Source organism: Pangasianodon hypophthalmus, chromosome 4 (assembly GCF_027358585.1).
Source record: "Pangasianodon hypophthalmus isolate fPanHyp1 chromosome 4, fPanHyp1.pri, whole genome shotgun sequence".
In the NCBI taxonomy this organism is placed as follows: Eukaryota; Metazoa; Chordata; class Actinopteri; order Siluriformes; family Pangasiidae; genus Pangasianodon; species Pangasianodon hypophthalmus.
Genome location: NC_069713.1, coordinates 19,723,488 through 19,743,465, shown reverse-complemented (window position 1 = coordinate 19,743,465; position 19,978 = coordinate 19,723,488). Strand labels below are relative to the sequence as shown.

Genomic DNA, 19,978 nt, shown 5'->3' with positions numbered 1-19,978 from the left:
AAGTGATCTTTTTTTTTTACCCCTTTTTACAGTGCTAGGTGTTTTCACAGAGCTATTTATTACTTTGTTTGATTTGTATACGTGCAATTTGTCAGCAAATGAAAATTAATTGTGATGAAACTGTCCAAGCCTAGATTTTCTTTGCCATTGCTCATCACTAGTAACAGGTCATTTGTGAAATAATAAAGTGTGTTCCATTTTTTTACTGTTGCAAATGAATATTAGGTTTGGCACAGGCATACAGGTACAGTGTACAGTATATGGTTCCATGGTCAGATACTGGTTTCCTAGTCATTTACTTTTTCCAATAAACAGTATTTGTTCAACACCCAAAAGACCATATTTTATAAATCATGAAACATTTCTTTGTTTTTGTACCTCAATTCCTACCAACTACAGTTAGAATTTTTATCATAGTGACTCAGTAAAAGTCACTAAACAGTACAGCATTTCATATTATCAGTGCAGAAGTCTCGCTTCCTCTTTTGGTTTCTGTAACGTGGGATGGCACAATTCCCGATGATTCATTATAAACACAATGACACAAGTAGGCTACAGTTTTGGAGTTGTACAGTTTTGGTTGGTTTGCTGTTTGATAGAGAGATTACACATTACATCATATGAATATTTTCAGACAGATTTCTTCTAGAACATCACACCTGATGTCTTATGTCTTTAGTTTTGAATGGAGAAATAGTTTTGTTATGACATTAGCTGGAACACTTGAACCCTGCCTACAGAGCCTCAGGAATCACCGTGTTTCTCTTGTGGACAAACTCGAGTTCCACATTGATTCACTTACAGATGTATTAATTACAAAGGAGATCTTCTCTAGAGATGATCTAGAGGAGATACAGTATGAGAAGGGGCCACGTGGAAAGGTCCGCAAAGTACTGGATATATTGGAGGGGAAGGGGGAAGAAGCAGCTAGAATCTTTATTTCTGCAAGTAGCTGCCTTGGAGAGTCCAACATAAAGGCTGAGGATCAGTCTCTAAAACAGACATCAGGTAAGTGAATAAATGATACTGTGTTTAAAATGAAAATTTTAAATTAAACAATTTGTCCAATTCTTCAACAAATGGACATTTGGATGATTCTAGTTGTCCCAGATGTATAGTATAAAATGTGTGTAGTTATATAGTATTTTATATGTATATTATATAAAGTGTGTTGTTAAAAAGTATTTTATGTGTATATAATGTAATGTTTGTAGTTATATTGTATTTTATATGCATATTATGTAATGTGTGTGATTATATAGTATTTTACATGTATGTCATGTAGTATCTCTGGTTATATAGTATTTTACGTGTATATTATGTAATGTGTGTGATTATATAGTATTTTCCATGTATATCATGTAGTATCTCTGGTTATATAGTATTTTACATGTATATTATGTAATGTGTGTGATTATATAGTATTTTCCATGTATATCATGTAGTATCTCTGGTTATATAGTATTTTACATGTATATTATGTAATGTGTGTAGTTATAAAGTATTTTATGTGTATATAATGTAATGTGTGTAGTCAAATAGGATTTTATGTTTTTATTATATAATGTGTGTAGTCAAATAGGATTTTATGTTTTTATTATATAATGTGTGTAGTTAAATAGGATTTTATGTATTTCAGAATACCAAAAGGTCATAGCAAAGCATAAAGCCGTCTTGAAACGCAGAAGTGAGTGTATGCTCTACTATAACACACGGCATGGAGAAAAAATCCCTTTTTCTGAACACTATGTCAATCTGCTGATTGTGAAAGGCCACCACAGTTTAGAAATTAAAAGACATGAGGTTTTAACCTTTGGACAGCAGCGCATTTCTCTTCAGCAAAAAGCTACGGAGCAAAGACTGATCAAGCCAGCACAGCTGTTTTCCAGTGAAACAGGCAAAAAGCCAGCCAAAAAGGTTTTGGTGACTGGAGTAGCGGGGATTGGGAAAACTGTCCTGGTCCAGAAAATTCTTTGCGATTTCAGTAATCACAAAGAACATCAGTCTTTTGATTTCATTATTCACATGACCTTCAGGGACCTGAATCTTGTCAACAGGCCAGTGAGCCTAAGAGAACTTATTCTCCGTAAGAATGGACATCTTGCTAAGCATCTAGACACCATCACTGAAAATGACACTAAACTCTTGATCATTCTGGATGGCTTTGATGAATTTAAGCACTACAGGGGTTGCGATGTGGACATCTTTTTGACAGATCTCGATGAGGAAGGCGAGGTGGTGGAAGTCTTGTCCAGCTTAATGTTAGGGGAACTCCTCCCAGGAGCCTCTGTGCTGATTACCAGCAGGCCCATGGCTGTTAGCCACATCCCAATTGGATCCATTGACTGCTTTGTTGTTATAACTGGATTCTCCACTGTTGAGATCCATGACTTCTTCCAGCGTTTCTTTCAGGATGAGGAGCTGGCTACTAAGATGTTTGACATAGTGGCAGCAAATGAACTACTGCTTACTCTCTGCTACATTCCAGCCTTCTGTCATATTGTATGTAGCATTCTGAAAGAAAGTAATGGTCTGTACCCAGATACCCCTAGAACAATGACTGATATTTACGTGCAGTACTTGCTGGCATTGGTCAAATCACACACAAACAATCGAATTGAATCATTAAACAATGTCAGTGGGATGAAGCATCAAGAGCACCTACAGGAAATCCTATTAAAGCTTGGCAGATTGGCATATCAGAAACTAATGAATCAAGAAACTCTGTTTTATAGCAACAATGATGAAATAGCCAGCTGTGTTATCGCAAGCACTTTTCTGGACAAGACATCCATTCAGGAACCAAGCTGCACAGAAGACGTGTATTCCTTTACACATCTCACAATACAGGAGTTTTTTGCTGCACTTTATTGTGCCATGGCAGATGTACCCTTATCAGAGACATTAGGTTCAGGCAATGAATACAGTATCGCATGTCTGCCAGGAAACCTTGATCTGTTTATGAGATTCCTTTCTGGTCTGCTATCAGACAGGAACCAAGAACTGCTCTCCAGAAATATTGGCTTTGGAAAGCAGAAAGATAAAATGCAATCGTTCCGACTGAAGCTCATATCGGACACTCAAGCCACTTGTGAGAATGGTGCTTACATTTTAACACAGTTGCACTGTATTTTAGAGCAACAGGATGTGCTACTAATGCAGGAGCTCAAGCTGCAACATCTGCGTATCAACCTCAGTGACGTCACTCTCTCCACCATGGACCACAATGCTGTGAAGCACTTTCTCAGTGAAATACATCTGACTATATCAGAAGTGGATCTGACTGGGACAAACATCAGTGCTGAATCACTAAGAGATTTACAGCCCTACTTGCTCAGATGTGAGAAGCTATGGTGAGTCTAAATTCTAAGTGTTAGATAGAGTATGCAGGCCTGATCATGGGTAAGAATTCATATTGTCAATTTTTCAGACAATTTTTTTAAGGGTCTAATATCTAATTTGTCATAGGCTAGGGGAGAATAATCTGGACCTGGAAGCAATCGAGGTAGTTGCTGACATCCTGCAAGAATCTGATATCTTAAAGGAACTTGGGTAAAGCTTTAATTCATCACCATTCCATTCATGAGTTACTGGGTTGTGACATAAAATATTCTAATAATAAAATACGTGAGCATACATTAACCTTATGGATACAGTTTAGGATGGACAGACATTGGTGACGACCATCTTTTCGTACTCACAAATGCTATCAAGGCTAAGCAAATACTGACAGAACTCTGGTAAGTGAATATATTACTATAATAAAAAAGAAAGATTTTCCTCTATTTGAACCATCTGGTTATATAACCATATTTTAAAAACCTATACCTCTTACATAGATTATATAATACATTAACCAGACATTGGACTATATGGAGGGCATATGTAATTTTTATACGTTATACTTTTATTTATTTATTTATTTTTACTTTTGTTTAGGATGGAGGGGAACAGAATCACTTTTGCGGGCTTATCACCATTAAGTGTCTTTACACCTTCTCCTCTTGAGAGAGTTGTGTAAGTTGAGCAATGATTACTATCAGAACTTTACTTTACAGAGCATGGACAATTATTAATGAAAGCGTTTTTGGTTGCAGCCATACAGTACTGGAAATAATTATGGACTAGACTGTGTATGTCTTATCTGTGGGCCAAAAGACACAATATAGCCAAAAGTATGCGGACACCTGACCAATCACACTCATATGTGCTCAGTGGGGTTGAGGTCAGGGCTCTGTGCAGGCTACTTGAGTTCTTCTACACCAACCTCGGCAAACCATGTCTTCATGGACCTCCCGTTGTGCACAGGGGCAGGAACAGGTTTGTGCTTATTAGTTCCAGTGAAGGGAAAAATACAAAGACATTCTATACAATTGTGTACTCACAATTATGGTCAGGTGTCCACATACTTTTGGCCCTATTGTGTAGGCACTGTCTTTTTTACTCAACTCATATGTTCTTGTCTTTAGCACTCAGTCCTTCTGAGCCTTGCCTGATTTAAGGTTATTTGTCTTAATGAACCTATGACTGCATTAATTAATCTGTATATTTTTTAAACAACTAACATGTCAATGTTCTGTACATAATTTCATGTTGCTTTATACGCAACTCAAAATAAAGTTTGAAAGTATTGATCATAAAATGTTACAATTCTGTATTAATAAATTAACAGAATTAACAATTATAATAGTACAATATATAGATACAGTACAGGATTATGGGTTTTTGTACATGGTTTATTCTTGATTTTAATGTATATTCTAACATTTGATATTACTACTGTATACTCATATTAAAGAGTTACGGAAGAACACACTTGTGATTTTTTTTAGTGCCATTTGGAACAATGTAACTGATGATGAAGGAGAGCGCCTCAACAGCCTCTGTCCTAAGCCCTGCTTCACCGTGTCCTTCACAGAAAATAGTATGTGGAAAGATTGGGCCAGTTGGGTTCTTCAGAGATGTGAGGTGAGTAGCAGTGAGAAGCTAGTGACAATCCTGTTCAAAGTGTATGACATATCTGTCCGCAGTATAGAAAGCCAGTGGGCCAAGTCTTTCTATATAAGCCTGACAAAACTAATACGGACACGAATTGAGCAGTGCATGGAGGAGGACGTTCGACGGAAACTGGAGAAATTTGAGACAATTTTGACCTCATAGTGGATTTCTCACTGCTGGGATTTAGTGGAATTTAGAAGCTGTTTTATACAGCCCAAAGAGAGGATTTTTCCGCCCTGATTTTATATATGTTTTTTTATTCATTTTTTTATTACAGCTTATATTATTTCTGTTAATATTGTAATATTTATTTGATGATTAATTGTATTTATTTATGTATTTTTATCATCTGAGTTCATTTCATTGTTATTTGTCATTGCTATCACTAATTAGTGTTTACAATTGTTCTATATTAATTTATGGCTAACAGTAATAAAGGAATACATCAGTGGTGTTGTGGAAAATAATTCTCTTTCTTCCTGCCAATTTAAGTTCTGGACAAATTTCAAAATAAGTGGAGTTCATCAAACTGGTACATGACAGCAGTACATTGTCACATTTTTATGTGATTTGCTAGCAGACTGGATATTTCTTCACTGAAATTATAAGCCTGAATCCAAATTAGAAGTGTTAATGCTTTGTATGACTTCCTATGAATAGATTACAATGTAGCATTGTGTTGGTTATAAGTTTCTCTTAACTATTTATTGCTCCAGTCACATGTGAGAAAACTTCTCAATGTGAATGAAGCACTCAGAAAGACAGAATCACAGACCAACAGTGGAACTCTTCACTTACATCACAAACATACTGCAGTAAACTTCATGAGAAAAATAATTTTGGTTATAAAATTGGATACCTGTAGCTCCAGCTGTAGTCACAAGCTGCTAAGCGGATATATACTCCATATGGTGTATATGTGATCTGACTAGGGTTACTAGATTTTGTCCTTGGCTATACTGGACAGGCCAGGGAATGGGGGAGATACTCTGACAAAAGCAAGAGAAGAGGATAAATTACAACTTTTGAAGCTAAAAGTGCTAAACCAATACATTTCCTAACCTCATATTAGTTCTGGCACTGTGTAATACTTATAAAACCATGAGAAAACAACTTATTGTTTATTTACTCTTTTCTGTAGACCAACCAATGCAGATGAAGATTTATATTTAACTGCTTTTTAAAAGCAGTCGTAATCAAGAAATAACGGATTCACTTAACTTTTTATCCCAAACCCTGCCATAATGTAGCCTAACATTGCCTATGTGCTTACTAGGGTTGAATGAATACCCAACACCAGCATTTACTCATGTATCCCTATTGCCTACACACCAGCTGTATCTCAAGCCGCATACTACCATACTAAATAGTATTATCAAAATAGTACCATTAGTAGTGTACTAATTTGAGGGGCTATGCAGCTGCATAAGACACCCGTCCCAAAGCCCTACCCCATGGGGTGACGAGAGAGAGAGAGAGAGAGAGAGAGATGCAATCACAGGGCTAGCAGCATATTATCTACTTGATAGAAGTGGAATGCATTTATTGAGACTCAACTTCAGTGTTGGTCAGTAGTACCAACTGGATACTGGACAATGGAACTCAATCCTGATCCAAAACCTTACACAAGGTAACCCTAGGTCAGACATATGTACTAAGTGTGAAGAAGAAAAGTGAATGATAGCTGTATGACAGCAGTATTTAATGTGTCATGAATCCCTACGTGTCAAAAGGTCTTGGGATGCGTGCAGAAGAACAAAAGCAAGCAGGTGATTATCATAGCTACTGCCCATTAGGAGGGGTAAAGTAGAACTCACCATTTTAACCAAGAATATTGTGTAACATAGTGGAACAAGAAAAGATTTCAAATGTCTCATAACCTTTTGTATCTCTTTCCATGTTTCAATAGTCATTTTATTTGTCCTAAACACATGGATCCACTAACCAGGCTACATGGCTAAACACATATATGAGCTAACATTTTATGAAATCAAACTGATACTGTCAGATTTTTCTGTGGCAGTGAGTGCCAGTTTTGCCAGTTTTCCTTTGGAATTTAAAGGGAAATGCAGTATCACATGCTGTGGCTTTTGCCAAACAATACAATATTTCACATGTTCGTTCCCTTTTGGATATTTTAAAACTCTCACTGCAAATTTAGGAAGACTATGTTTTTTTCCCCTATATTGCTATTTTTTTCTTCTCCTTCCCCTTTTTTTATTTCCACTTTTGTCTTTATGTTGTACTTTACATCTGACTTCACTGTACTGTACATGTGACTTCAGTTTTTGTTATTTAAAAAAAAAAATTATTCAATGAAAACCAAGAATATTACAACAAGATGGGATTCAAGTTACAATCAGCTCAATCAATCTTAGACACAACATAATTTTAATCAGGGGATTTAAGTAAGTAAGTAAGTAAGTAAGTAAGTAAGTAAATAAATAAATAAATAAGGAAGGAAAGAAAGAAAGACAAAGCTTGACAAGCTACATAGTAACCTTATAAACACAAATGCAGCCACATCAATGAGAACAAATTTATCACAGGGGTATTAATACTATTTTTATAATAAATGATAATTATTAAATAATATCAACAAAGAAAAAAAGCTTTTGTATTTTTAATTTTTGGCAGGGCTTTTAGATATTGTACCATATAATTCTTAAATACTGTAGACAGAGGGGAGATTTTAAAAAATTTGCTTAGACAATAAGATAATGTTATTTATCAGAAAAACTTCTTTGGCCTTCTTCTTCATAGTTCCTATATTTACAATGTGCAATATCTACAAAAGATAAGTTCAAATCGTTTATATACACGTGACCTCAGTTGTGTTTGTAGCGCGCTTCGTGAAACGTCATCGATATGCGCCGAGAATTTCTGCACGCCGAGTATTCTCGCGAGTAACTTTTTTTTTCTATTCAAACATCTGACTTGCTGGTTTAAACTCACAAATGTAGCAGAGGGAGTTCGTAACGATTAAATGCATAAGTGAGTAGCATTGGACCTCGTTGAGAATTCATAATTCTCTACAAGAAGCAAAACGTTACTGAAACGTTGTTTGAGCAAGAGCCGTACTAGCTAATTGCTTTTCAAGCCAACTCACTGCTTCTTGCAAACAATGACGGTTGGGTTTTAATGTTTTCGCTTCGATAAACAGGTGAGCTGTCTGAAGAGTCACTTTTTACAAGCGGGCTGCTGATGTAGCTGAGCAGGGGAATAAATGTTCAATAATAATAATAATAATAATTTGTGTGTGTGTGTGTATATATATATATATATATATATATATATATATATATATATATGTATGTATGTATGTATGTATGTGTGTATGTATGTATGTATGTGTGTGTGTGTGTGTGTATGTATGTATGTTTGTTTGTGGTGTGTGTGTGTGTATCCATCACTAGTTTCACAAGTTCTGAATATGGTTGATGCTGGGATGTCGAACATTACGACTGGAGACAACATGTCTGCCAAGGAGCCAGGTGAGAAGAAGCGAGACAGTGAGAAAAAGAAGAGATCTCGAGTCAAACAGTTGCTGGCAGACGTGAAGAGACAAGTAGAATTCTGGTTTGGTGATGTAAATCTCCACAAGGATAAATATCTGCGGAATGTCATCGTGCAGTCAAGAGATGGCTGTAAGTGTTACGCTTAACTAATACTGGTACAGCTCGCATATTTACCCGTAGCCCTGAGAAAAGTGACTAACTGTGTTTTTCCTTTGTAGATGTTGATATATCTCTCTTAACAACATTCAACAGAATGAAAAAGCTGACCACAGATAGCAAGCTGATAGCTAGAGCTCTCAGAAATTCAGAAGTGGTAGAGGTAAAAAATGACATGTACTATCAGCTGTTATATATAACATTTAGAGAGTTGTCCTGTGTTTATGTCTGTATCAATATCTGCTGTTTTGTTTGTTAGGTTAATCTTGAAGGAACACAAATAAGAAGGAAACAGGCACTCGGGGAGAGCCCGAGAGATGTAGATGACCGCACAGTATATGTTGTAAATATCACCCCTTTAAATAATCTTGTTTAATTTCTCAGATTTTATGATTCAGCGATAATTCTTTGAAATGCTCGTGTTTTTCCAGGAACTTCTACCAAAAGATGTTACCCACGTTTGGATAGAACGAGTGTTCAGTAAGTGTGGGAATGTGGTGTACGTTAGTATCCCCAGGTACAAGTCTACAGGTGATTCCAAGGGCTTTGCCTTTGTGGAGTTTAAGACTCAAGCACAAGCACAGAAAGCCATTGAGGTATCTGATCTTTTTCAAATTAATTTAATGATCTTTCTCAGAAACATTTGTTTTACATCCAGCATTGTATGGCTCTTTCACGCCAATTAGTCTGTTTAATCTGAATCCGAGTGAAATTGATACCTTTGTTGGTTTGCTGTTTGGTTTGGTTTCACATTGCACGTAATTAAACACAGTAAAATATGTTGGATGAGGGGCATGTAGGGCTGAAAATGTACTTGTAAGACTTATTGGCCAGAAATTCAGGGACTGTAGCGTATACAGACCTTTGTTAAGTGCGCATAGAAATGACACAAGATACCCAAACACGGAGAACACTTATCCAGCACTAAATAAACGATTAGACAAATATGTAAATAACTAGTTTTGTGTATTGCATCCACCAATTATTTTCTCTTTTTGTTCTTGATTCCAAATATCCAGATCATATCACATTTCTGCAGTGCTACAGCTCTGACCTTTGTCTCAGGTTGCACCTCGTGTGGCAGTTTAGCAGTTTGAATTTACAAAAGAAGCTGCCCACAACCCAAAACATACATGACATGTTTGGTTCACTTCTTGCATTTGGGTTGATTCAAATTAAATCACTTTGTCACTGCAATCAAACTGCGCTTGACCCGTAATGTTTTGACAGCCAGAGTCTGCAAATAGCACGATGCAATTATGCCATGCCTCAAATGTTCAGATAGGGTGCACTGAGATAATTCAGATTTTATACTAACTCCTGTTTGCATATACTGATCTTCTTGATTATTAGTATTAAGCTCAGAGGGAATATTACATAAACGCACCTGTAATAGATGAGTGGAGGATTTGAACATAACTGCCATCTTTAAAACTACAAAATGCATTCGAGTATACATTAATTAATTACTCTCAAATTAATCAATTAATTGATTAATGTGAGAGTAAATACAAAAAAATTGGACCATGCTAGTTGTTGAAGCTGTTTCTTAGTTTTTTGAATACAGTAGGATTCTGTCTTGTCTTAGATGCTGAACAACCCTCCAGAGGATGCCCCAAGGAAGGCAGGCATTTTTCCCAAGACCTTGGCGAGAAAACCAATTCCTTTTCCTACAGTACAAGACAGCACAAAAGGTAATGCAGCTCATATACATAACAATCAAAATTCTGTGTCAGGTCACATCCTAAGCCTTGTACTCACATGACACTCCTTTTAATATTCATGTGAACCTGAGAAAGATACAGTTGTTAGAATTTTATACCCATTGCACAATAGTTTTCAAGTAGTTCCTTGGAATGTTTTAGACCTGGAATGCCACAAAGTGAACTGTGCACATACAGCAATATTCAAAAAACAAACAGAAATATGCCAAGAGACCTTTTATATATATATATATATATATATATATATATATATATATATATATATGATGTATAGATTAGTACATTATACACTAGTATTATACACTAACCAACTACTTTATTAAGAACACCTATGCAACTGCTCATTCATGCAATTATCCAATCAGCAGCACAATGCATAGAATCAAGAGCTTCAGTTAATGTTCACATCAAACATCACAATGGAGGGAAATGTTATCACAGTGACTTTGAAATGGCATGGTCATTGGTGCCAGATGGGCTTTTTCATTGTTGAGTATTTCAGAAACTGCTGAGCTTTGGGGATTTTCATGCATAACAGTCTCTAGAGGTTACGCAGAATGGTGCAGGGAAGGGGAAGTGAGCAGCAGACCTGTGGGTAGAAACTTCTTGTTGGTGAAAGAGGTCAGAGGAGAATGACCAGACTGACAGGACAGCTACAGTAACTCAAACAACCACTCTTTACAACCGTGGTGAGCAGAAAAGCATCACAGAATCCACAACACCTCACACCTTGAGGTGATTGGGCTACGATAGCAGAAGGGCACCTCGGGTTCCACTCCTGTCAGCCAAGAACAGGAAGCTGAGGCTACAGCGGGCACAGGCTCATCGAGACTGGATAGTTGACCGTTGGAAAAAATACCAGATGACAGTGATTGGCTAATTTGGGCATGAATGAGCATGTGTACAAGTATTCCTGTTCCCACTGAGTGTAAGTTCCTGTAGATGGTGGTCTAGCGATTGCCGGACAGGGACCCAACCCCAGCCACTGGGGGTTGCACAAGCCAATGCACTCTCAGTGCCAGTCGCCAGCCTGGATAAAATGGGAGGGTTGTGTCAGGAAGAGCATCCGGTGTAAAACCTGTGCAAAATCACATATGCGGACCAAGGATCTGCTGTGGCGGCCCCTAACAGGAGCTGCCGGAAGAAGAAGAAGAAGAAGATTTGTGCATATTTGTTGTTTGATTTCAGCTGTACCCTTGGCAAAATGTTGTCTTTGACTAAATAAGTATTTACCAATGCTAGATTCAAGAAATCTAGATACGTAACTATGATTTGATTATAACTACAAGGTACCAAGAAAGTCAGATTTTCTTCCTGATTAGAACTGATTGCATCCTAACTGACAAAAGTGTCTCTCCTGGCATTGTAAACAACTTGTGATGTCCACAGTTCAGCAGCAGTACAGCAGAGCATGGCGTTGTGACCTGCAGAAGCAGCGCGCCCATTATGTCTGGCTTAATAAAATAGGACAAGTAAACAAATGGCTAACTCTGAAAATGACAGAAAAAATACATTCAGAAATCTCTTAATTAAAAACAATAGAAACTATAGCCAATAATAATAAGCCAGTTTTGAAAATAGGTTGACGTGGGCATTGATTTGACAAGTGAAGCACCGAATAACTTTTAAACTTTGAAGATCTGACTTTTAAAAACACTACTACTTCTTCGTTTGTCCTTTAGATGTGGATGAATGGAGAGGAGAAGATGATGAGGATGGAAAGAAAAAGAAAAAAAAGAAAAAGAGAACACGCAGCGAGCAGAAAGATGATTTTGTTGAAGAAATGGCAACTGAGAAGGTGACTGACAATGAGCACGCTGCTGAGACCGAAGCAGCCGGCAGGAAAAGTGCGCAGTCTTCAGAGGGCACTGAGACGGAGAGTGTGACTGCCGTCAAAAATTCACAGAAGAAGGCAGATAAGAAAAGACGCCGGTCCCACAGCTCAGAACTGTCTGGGGGAGAAGGCCAAATGGAGAAGCCCGCCAAAATGAGGAAAGTGGATGAGGAGGCGAGTGACATGAAGGGTAAGAAGACTCTCAGTTTAACAACCTTTGGAAAAAAAATCTCACTCCCATAATCACCAGATTTAAAAAAAAATTTAAAAAATGGGCTGAATATTGTGTTCTTGGTACAACAGCTGGAAAAGGATTTTATACTGAACACTGATAGCTGAAAGTGCAATTCCTTAAGCACTTTCAGTGATATGATCCTCTTAATTGCTTAGCTGCTTGGTTCAGTTATATTGGCAGAAGTGTTTAGATGTGACCTGGGGCTGATCATTGTTCCCTAGAGCTGTCATCTGAGAACAAAAAAGAAAAGGAAATGGAGGATGGAAAAAAGGATGAGAAAGATGATTCCATATTAAAGGCCAAGAGGAAGCGAAAGAAGAAATATAAAGAGAGACTGAAGATTGAGGAAGAGGTTATTCCCCTCAGAGTTCTCTCAAAGTAAGTTTCTTTTGAAGTAACTTTTGGTTGTCTTTGGAACCAAGAAAGTATAGCACTTGCATTGAAAAAAACTTAGTATCATAATAATGACTGCATGAATTTAAAGGAAAACTCCACCATGAAACACATTAAAAGTGTCTTTATTGAAATATTTAGATGTGTTTAGTGAGTCTGGTGTTACTTTGTTGGTTGATGTTGTAATTGTGTGGCTGTGTGCTGCGCAGACGTTGCAGCGGGACAGTGCTAGCGCAGTTACAATGGCATTTTAGTAAGAGAACATTTTCAACGATATTAAACATAAGCAATGATAAAAGAGTAACTTTTTCTTACTCATCATTTTCCAGTGATGTTTGTCATATTTAAATAGACTAATTATAAATGAAATAAGTTTAAACTAAAAAGGTACACTATTGAAGACCACATGTTAACAGATAAATATGGAGGTCTTTCAGGGTGGATTTTTCCTTTAATAACCCAGAAATTTTACTTTTCTTGCTATAATTTTGGGAAGGAAACATGTATAATTACAAGGCCTTGTCAAAAACCTACCCATAACACCTTTTCTTTTCTTTTTTTTTTTTTTGGAATATCTTTATTGTAACGAGATGTTGTGCTTCTTGTTGGTTGAAGGAAAGAGTGGTTGGAGCTGAAGAAGGAGTATTTGGCACTCCAGAAGCAGTGCATGGCCAATCTGAAGAAGAATATTTCTGACATTCAAAAAACAACAGCATGTGACAATCTACAATCTATTGAGGACAGTGGGAAAACCTGTGAGTCACCCACAGATTCATCTAAACTGTTTGGTGGAAATGTTTTCCTGTTCAAATTTAAATGTAGCGCCATAGTACCTCTAGCTATGTTGTTAATAAAAAAAAATGAAAGTTGAGCATTACATTGGTGTGCTTACGCAGGGGGTGATTGCAACCCTAAAAAAGAAACTCCTGATGGGCCGAAGTTTGAGAGTGGAGTCATCCTCAAAATCACCCACAACCAGCCTTTGCCTAACAAAAAAAGTGTCAAGGTACAATATTGTGGCAACTTGCCTAGTAGTAACACTGCTGATATTATTTTGTAAGTTATGTTTTTTAAAAGGATTGGAATGACAGTGTTGAGAGTGACTCGAGTAAAATATAAATTTCTCTTCTGTGTGTGTGTTTGTAGGACACCCTGTCTGAGATATCGGCAGTACAGTACGTGGACATTGTGGAGGGAGATGCCGAGGGTTATATCCGCTTTAAGACTCCTGAAGATGCCAGAGCTGTCATCGCAGCTCGTTCCGAACTGCAGAAAAAGCACAACTGGAACCTGGACGTCCTGACTGGTTAGGAAACTAAATACAAAACTGTTAAACTTGTTAAAACTTGCATTCTTCACTCTGCTAACTTTATACCTCTCCTTTTAGTTTCACTGTAGTTACTGAATGATATGATTTGAGGTAAAAAAACTTAATAGGCCAGAACCTTAAGGAGTACAGTCATTCAAACACGGGCTATTTGAGATTTTATTGTTTGTTCTACAACAATTCTAGCATAAAACAGTAGGGGTGTAATAATACAGCGTATTGTATCATCATATCGTATTCAGTACAAGGCTCTATTTAATATGTCTGCATATCAAACAATACATCCAATAGACTATATAATGAACTAGACTATTTGTCGTAAAATACCACTTCTTACGTGCGGTGTAATAAACATTTAAACCTAATAAAGCCCACGCTCCCACCCCTGGAAAAAAAAGTAGCTAAGTATCTTGCTCTTGAATCAGGAGAAGCTAAAGGCATTTAAAAAACACATTTCTCCTAAGCACACTATTTTTCACGAGCCAGTATATAATAATATATAAAATTATTATAATAATACTATCGTATTAGCTTGAACTGGAACTGGAAGATTCCACTAATCCTTAAGTTCTGGTGTATGGGAGTACTTTCAGGTTTATTCCTTCTGTCTGCGTTATTGGCTATTATTTGTGTCTTTCATAAAATGAATTAATTAAATTTTTTCTTAAGGTGATCATGAACAAAGGTACTGGCAGAAGATATTGGTGGATCGACAGGCTAAACTGAATCGACCCAGGGACAAAAAGCGAGGCACGGAAAAGGTAAGTAAAGCATTAGAATTTATACTTTCACATTTTTTTCCACCTCTTCCTGTATTCAAAGAAATCAGCCATTCCTGAGATTCATTTTTGTCATATTTTCCTTTCCTAGCTTATTTCCAAGGCTGAGAAAATCATCATCGCTCGGACCAAAGAGGCAAATAAGCACATTCGATTTGACGATTAACAACCTTTGCAACCATTTATTTTTAAATATGCATTGCATATGCAAAGCAATGTTTAACGTAATTCTTTTTTTTTTTCGTTTTGCACTGATAATTGTTTGATTTGGTTTGATTGTTTTAATGACATGAATTTTTCATTTAAATTAATATTGAATGTTTTAGAGTTGATATGGTAAATGTGTCCCTTTTTTTTTTTTTTTTTTTTTTTTTTTTTTACTGGTTACTGACATTTATGTAAATATGTGGGTGCAAATTTGTTAATGAATGAATGTGAATGTGTCTAGATTACTGTGCATTTTAAATGTAAAGCAATAGGCCTTTTTTTTTTTTAAATAAATTGTTTCCCAAGATCTTTAAATTATTTATTTTAATCACTCATTAACAATTCATTCCAGTTGTGACTCAGTCCAAATTTCTTAACAACCTGCATGAAAATGAGCCAAAAAAAAAAAGAAAAGCACTTACAGTAAGTAATATTTTAGGTCAAACATACAGGGACATTGTATAGGCTTTTTTAGACAAACAAAATTTTAATTATCAGCACCCTTACAAGTAATATTTTGTGATGTTTGCTCTCGACAGAATAACACCGAATCTCTTCCTAACACGATTGGAGATATTTGTTGGGTGTTGGAGAACGGGACTTGGTCCACTTCTCCTTGTAGAACATTTGTTCTTTTTGTTCAGACAACGAGATTTCAGTATGCTTCAAATACAGAAAGTGATTATTTAAGCATTTCTATGTTGATTTGGAAGTATGTTTAGCTTATCATCTTGTTGAAAGCTCTATTTATGGCTAAGTCTGGTTTAGGGATGAAATGTTTTGGCATTTGGCAGAATTCATGATCCCAGCAATTGTCACACACACACCGATTAGCCATAACATTATGACCACCTGCCTAATATTGTGTTGGTCCCCCTTTTGCTGCCAAAACAGCTCTGACCCGTCGAGGCATGGACTCCACTAGATCCCTGAAGGTGTGCTGTGGTATCTGGCATAAACACGTTAACAGCAGATCCTTTAAGTCCTGTAAGTTGCGACGTGGGGCCTCCATGGATCGGACTTGATGGCCAGCACACCCCACAGATGTTTGATTGGATTGAGATCTGGGGAAATTGAAGGCCAAGTCAACACCTTGATCTCTTTGTCATGTTCCTCAAACCATTCCTGAACAATTTTTACAGTGTGGCAGAGCGCATTATCCTGCCGAAAGAGGTCGCTTCCATTAGGGAATACCGTTGCCATGAAGGGGTGTACCTGGTCTGCAACAATGTTTAGGTAGGTGGTACGTGTCAAAATAACATCCACATGAATGCCAGGACCCAAATATTCCCAGCAGAACATGGCCCAGAGCATCACACTGCCTCTGCCAGCTTGCGTTCTTCCCATAGTGCATGCTGGTGCCATCTCTTCCCCAGGTAAACGATGCACACGCACCTGGCCTTCCACATGATGTAAAATAAAATGTGATTTATCGGACCAGGCCACCTTCTTCCATTGCTCCATGGTCCAGTTCTGATGCTCACCTGTCCATTGTAGGCACTTTTGGCAGTGGACAGAGGTCAGCATGGGCACTCTGACAGGTCTGTGGCTACACAGCCCTATACGCAACAAGCTGCGATGAACTGTGTGTTCAGACACCTTTCTATCATAGCCAGCTTTAACTATTCAGCAATTTGTGCTACAGTAGCTCTTCTGTGGGATCAGATCACACGGACTAGCCTTCACTCCCCACGCGCATCAGTGAGTCTTGGGCGTCCATGACCCTGTCGCTAGTTCACCGGTTGTCCTTCCTTGGACCACTTTTGGTAGGTACTAACCACTGCATACTGGGAACACCCCACAAGGCCTACCGTTTTAAAGATGCTCTGACCCAGTCATCTAGCCATCACAATTTGGCCGTTGTCAAAGTCTCTCTAATCCTTACGCTTGCCCATTTTTCCTGTTTCAAACACATCAACTTCGAGAACCGACTGGTCACTTGCTGCCTAATATATCTCAACCCTTGACAGGCGCTATTGTAATGAGATAATCAATGTTATTAATCAATAATATTACTTCACCTGTCAGTGGTCATAATGTTATGGCTGATCGGTGTATATAATAGAGAGAGAGAGTATATAGAGCAGATTTTCATGGTAAATGTTAAAGTAACACACCAATCTTCTTTTTCAATTTGAGTAATTCTTAAGGTTATTACAATGTAAAAACAGGGTATCTGGGGTTGAAAACAAATTGCTAATTTTATTACAGCATACTAAAAAAGAAAAGTTAGCTAGTAAACTGATGTTAATGAACACTCACTGAATATTGTTGCTGCTGTGTTGTGTGGATGGAGATGAAGACAGCATCTCTATGGATAGCAAAGATTTTGGTGGAAAGAATTAAAATGCAGAAACTTACCTCTACCTAGAGCTAGAGGTGCAGTCTTAAAGGTGAAATTGTGTGATAAATCCATTCCAATTTATTTCTGACTCAACTAATTGTTTATTGGCTCTGGGTGGAGTTTACTGATCCAGAGAAGCATCTCCCACAGAGATGTAGCCAATGTTCTACTGACATGTACTGAAAACCTGAGGGCTTGGCAAGGCTGGCAGGGCAGTGAGAGTTGCCTACCGGTGAAGCTGGTGCTATAAACTGTGTCCTCCATCCTACACTCTGGGATTGCTGTAGTTTCCTCAGAGGATCCTGATGATGGCTTGACCATCATCTGAACATTTATTAGACTAATAATTACATAAATGAGTCATGACAATAAACCAGAGACTGTTACATAAAATACTAGAGGATTTTTAGATACTCTCTATGAATAATAATTAAATGAGATGTTATTGATAGATGAGATGTTATACTACAGTTTGTCCACAAGATGTCACTGTAGCATCGAGTTCATTTACAGGGTACATACAGAGGAATGGAAGATACAGCATAGTACACTTGGTAGGTATTAATGAGCATACATTTTTAAATAAACATAAACATAAAATATATATATATATATTTTTTTTTTCTAACAATAATTTGCCAGCAGGATCAAAATGTTGAGTTTGCAGCTAAAATAGAAAATACAGAAATTGCAATACAAGTACTTTGTTTCTGATTTAGTAATACATTCATGCATTAATAATTTGACTTCTTGTCATTAGGTCTGCTGCTGCTGTTGTTAAAATATATTGTGCTTATAAATGTAAGAATAAAATGTAATACATTTTATTCATGTATTTAGTCATTCATTGATTCACTTAAATCAATATACACTTTCTGTAGAATCTGTCTGTGAAAAACAATTCATTGAACAACCCTTTTGAAATATTTTAAATTGTTTAGTTAAACTTGGACTGTTCTGTCTATTAGTCTATTTGTGCTTGTATGGTCTGAGGATTTCAAACAGAAAGGAGCTATGTGACTGTATAAAGTTCACTTTAGGACACTGAATGCTGGCAATGACAACAGCCTACGTGGACCAAGGACAAGTCAGCAGAACAACAAATGAAGCAAATATTTTATAAAGATACAAAAATGCAAGCCTAGTTGGCAAATTATTAAAAATAAATAAAATAAAATAAAATAAAACAGCATGACCGGGATCTTCTCATGAGAATGCCCATGAGGAAAAATATGTTAAAATGTTTCTACATCATCTCTTGTGTAGAGGCTCCAGCAAAACGGTTTTGCATGTAACAAACACCTTGATAATTTGGTCAAGTTTTTAATTTAGACAGTTTAATATTGATGAGTGAAAACTGACAAAATGTAAAGAATCTGCTCCATTATTACACCAAGGTGACATCATTCTATTAACCATGATGTACATGATGTAATGCTCAGAGTGGACTTTGTTCTACTGTTGGTCCTTATAGTGACGCTTAGATTTAGTGATCCAATAAAATTGTGAATAAGTCAAATTCCATATCATCAGATCATAGTCTAAAGGTGGCAGTTATGAAGTGAAAGGTTATTGTACTCTTGCCTGATTGTTCACCACAGTTTAACCTTTGAGAAATGCCCAAGTTGCTCCAGGGATTTCAACAGCATCATAAGTTCCACAAACATGGCAGTATAGCTGTCTTCACTGTATATCTGTCATATTTGTCATTCATCTTGAATGGCTATAGTGCCTGAAAACAAGCTGAGAAAACATTGATATGAATAATACAAGAATACTGGCATGCACTAAAACATGTACTCCTGCCTCCAAATGGGATTTCAAGTAGTGTTATGACTTCACACCTCCAGGGTCCCCGGTTCAATCCTGAGCTCAGATTTCTGTCCATGCAGTATTGCATGTTATCTCCATGTTTATGTGCGTTTCCTTCAGGTTCTCCGGTTACCTCCAACCTTCCAAAAACATGCCGGTAGGCGGATTGTCTAGACTGTATTGACCCTAGGTGTGCATGGTGACCTGTGATGGCTTGGTGTCCCATTCAGGGTGTATTCCTGCCTTGTGTCCAGTGTTCCCAGGATAGGTCTGGGATCCACCTCGACCCTGACCAGGATAGAGCGGTTACCGAAGATGACAATCAATAACAGTGTGTAATATGTGGCTGCAGCCATGAAAACCCATCCTATATCAGGTTAACTATAAGTGAAACTAAGCATAACTTTGTTGCATTAAAAAATGTTTTTGTCAAGTTTTTTTTCTTTCAGAATATATAAGTAAACAGAACTAGCAGCAGTGAAAGTAGTAAGCTTAATAAACTCCTGTTAACTCAGTTTACACTGTTTACAACACACTAACGGAAGTGTTAACGTGATGTGTGGACTTTTACCCAGATCCGGGCCAGTCTAAGGGGGAAATTACTCCACCATGAATCAGACATCTTTCGTAAAGCTACAACAAGCTTGCTCA

General features: G+C 37.2%; 2 protein-coding genes across 2 annotated transcripts; both read left to right on the top strand.

Annotated features, from left to right (window-relative positions):
* The first annotated feature begins 18 nt into the window (after positions 1-18).
* LOC113540506 (NACHT, LRR and PYD domains-containing protein 1 homolog) lies at positions 19-5,343 on the top strand. Its single transcript, XM_026937056.3, has 6 exons — positions 19-1,008; positions 1,640-3,353; positions 3,469-3,552; positions 3,657-3,740; positions 3,940-4,017; positions 4,833-5,343. Exons 1-6 carry the CDS (start codon positions 621-623, stop codon positions 5,158-5,160), a joined length of 2,676 nt encoding a protein of 891 aa, XP_026792857.3. The 5' UTR covers positions 19-620; the 3' UTR covers positions 5,161-5,343.
* A 2,485-nt stretch (positions 5,344-7,828) lies between these two features.
* Positions 7,829-15,478, top strand: larp7 (La ribonucleoprotein 7, transcriptional regulator). The gene is made up of 13 exons (XM_026935902.3): positions 7,829-8,161; positions 8,415-8,645; positions 8,735-8,835; positions 8,932-9,015; positions 9,104-9,268; positions 10,261-10,366; positions 12,079-12,420; positions 12,687-12,843; positions 13,474-13,613; positions 13,755-13,864; positions 14,005-14,164; positions 14,855-14,946; positions 15,056-15,478. The coding sequence occupies exons 2-13, from the start codon at positions 8,432-8,434 to the stop codon at positions 15,128-15,130; spliced, it is 1,746 nt and encodes a 581-aa protein (XP_026791703.3). The 5' UTR covers positions 7,829-8,161; positions 8,415-8,431; the 3' UTR covers positions 15,131-15,478.
* The last annotated feature ends 4,500 nt before the right edge of the window (positions 15,479-19,978 follow it).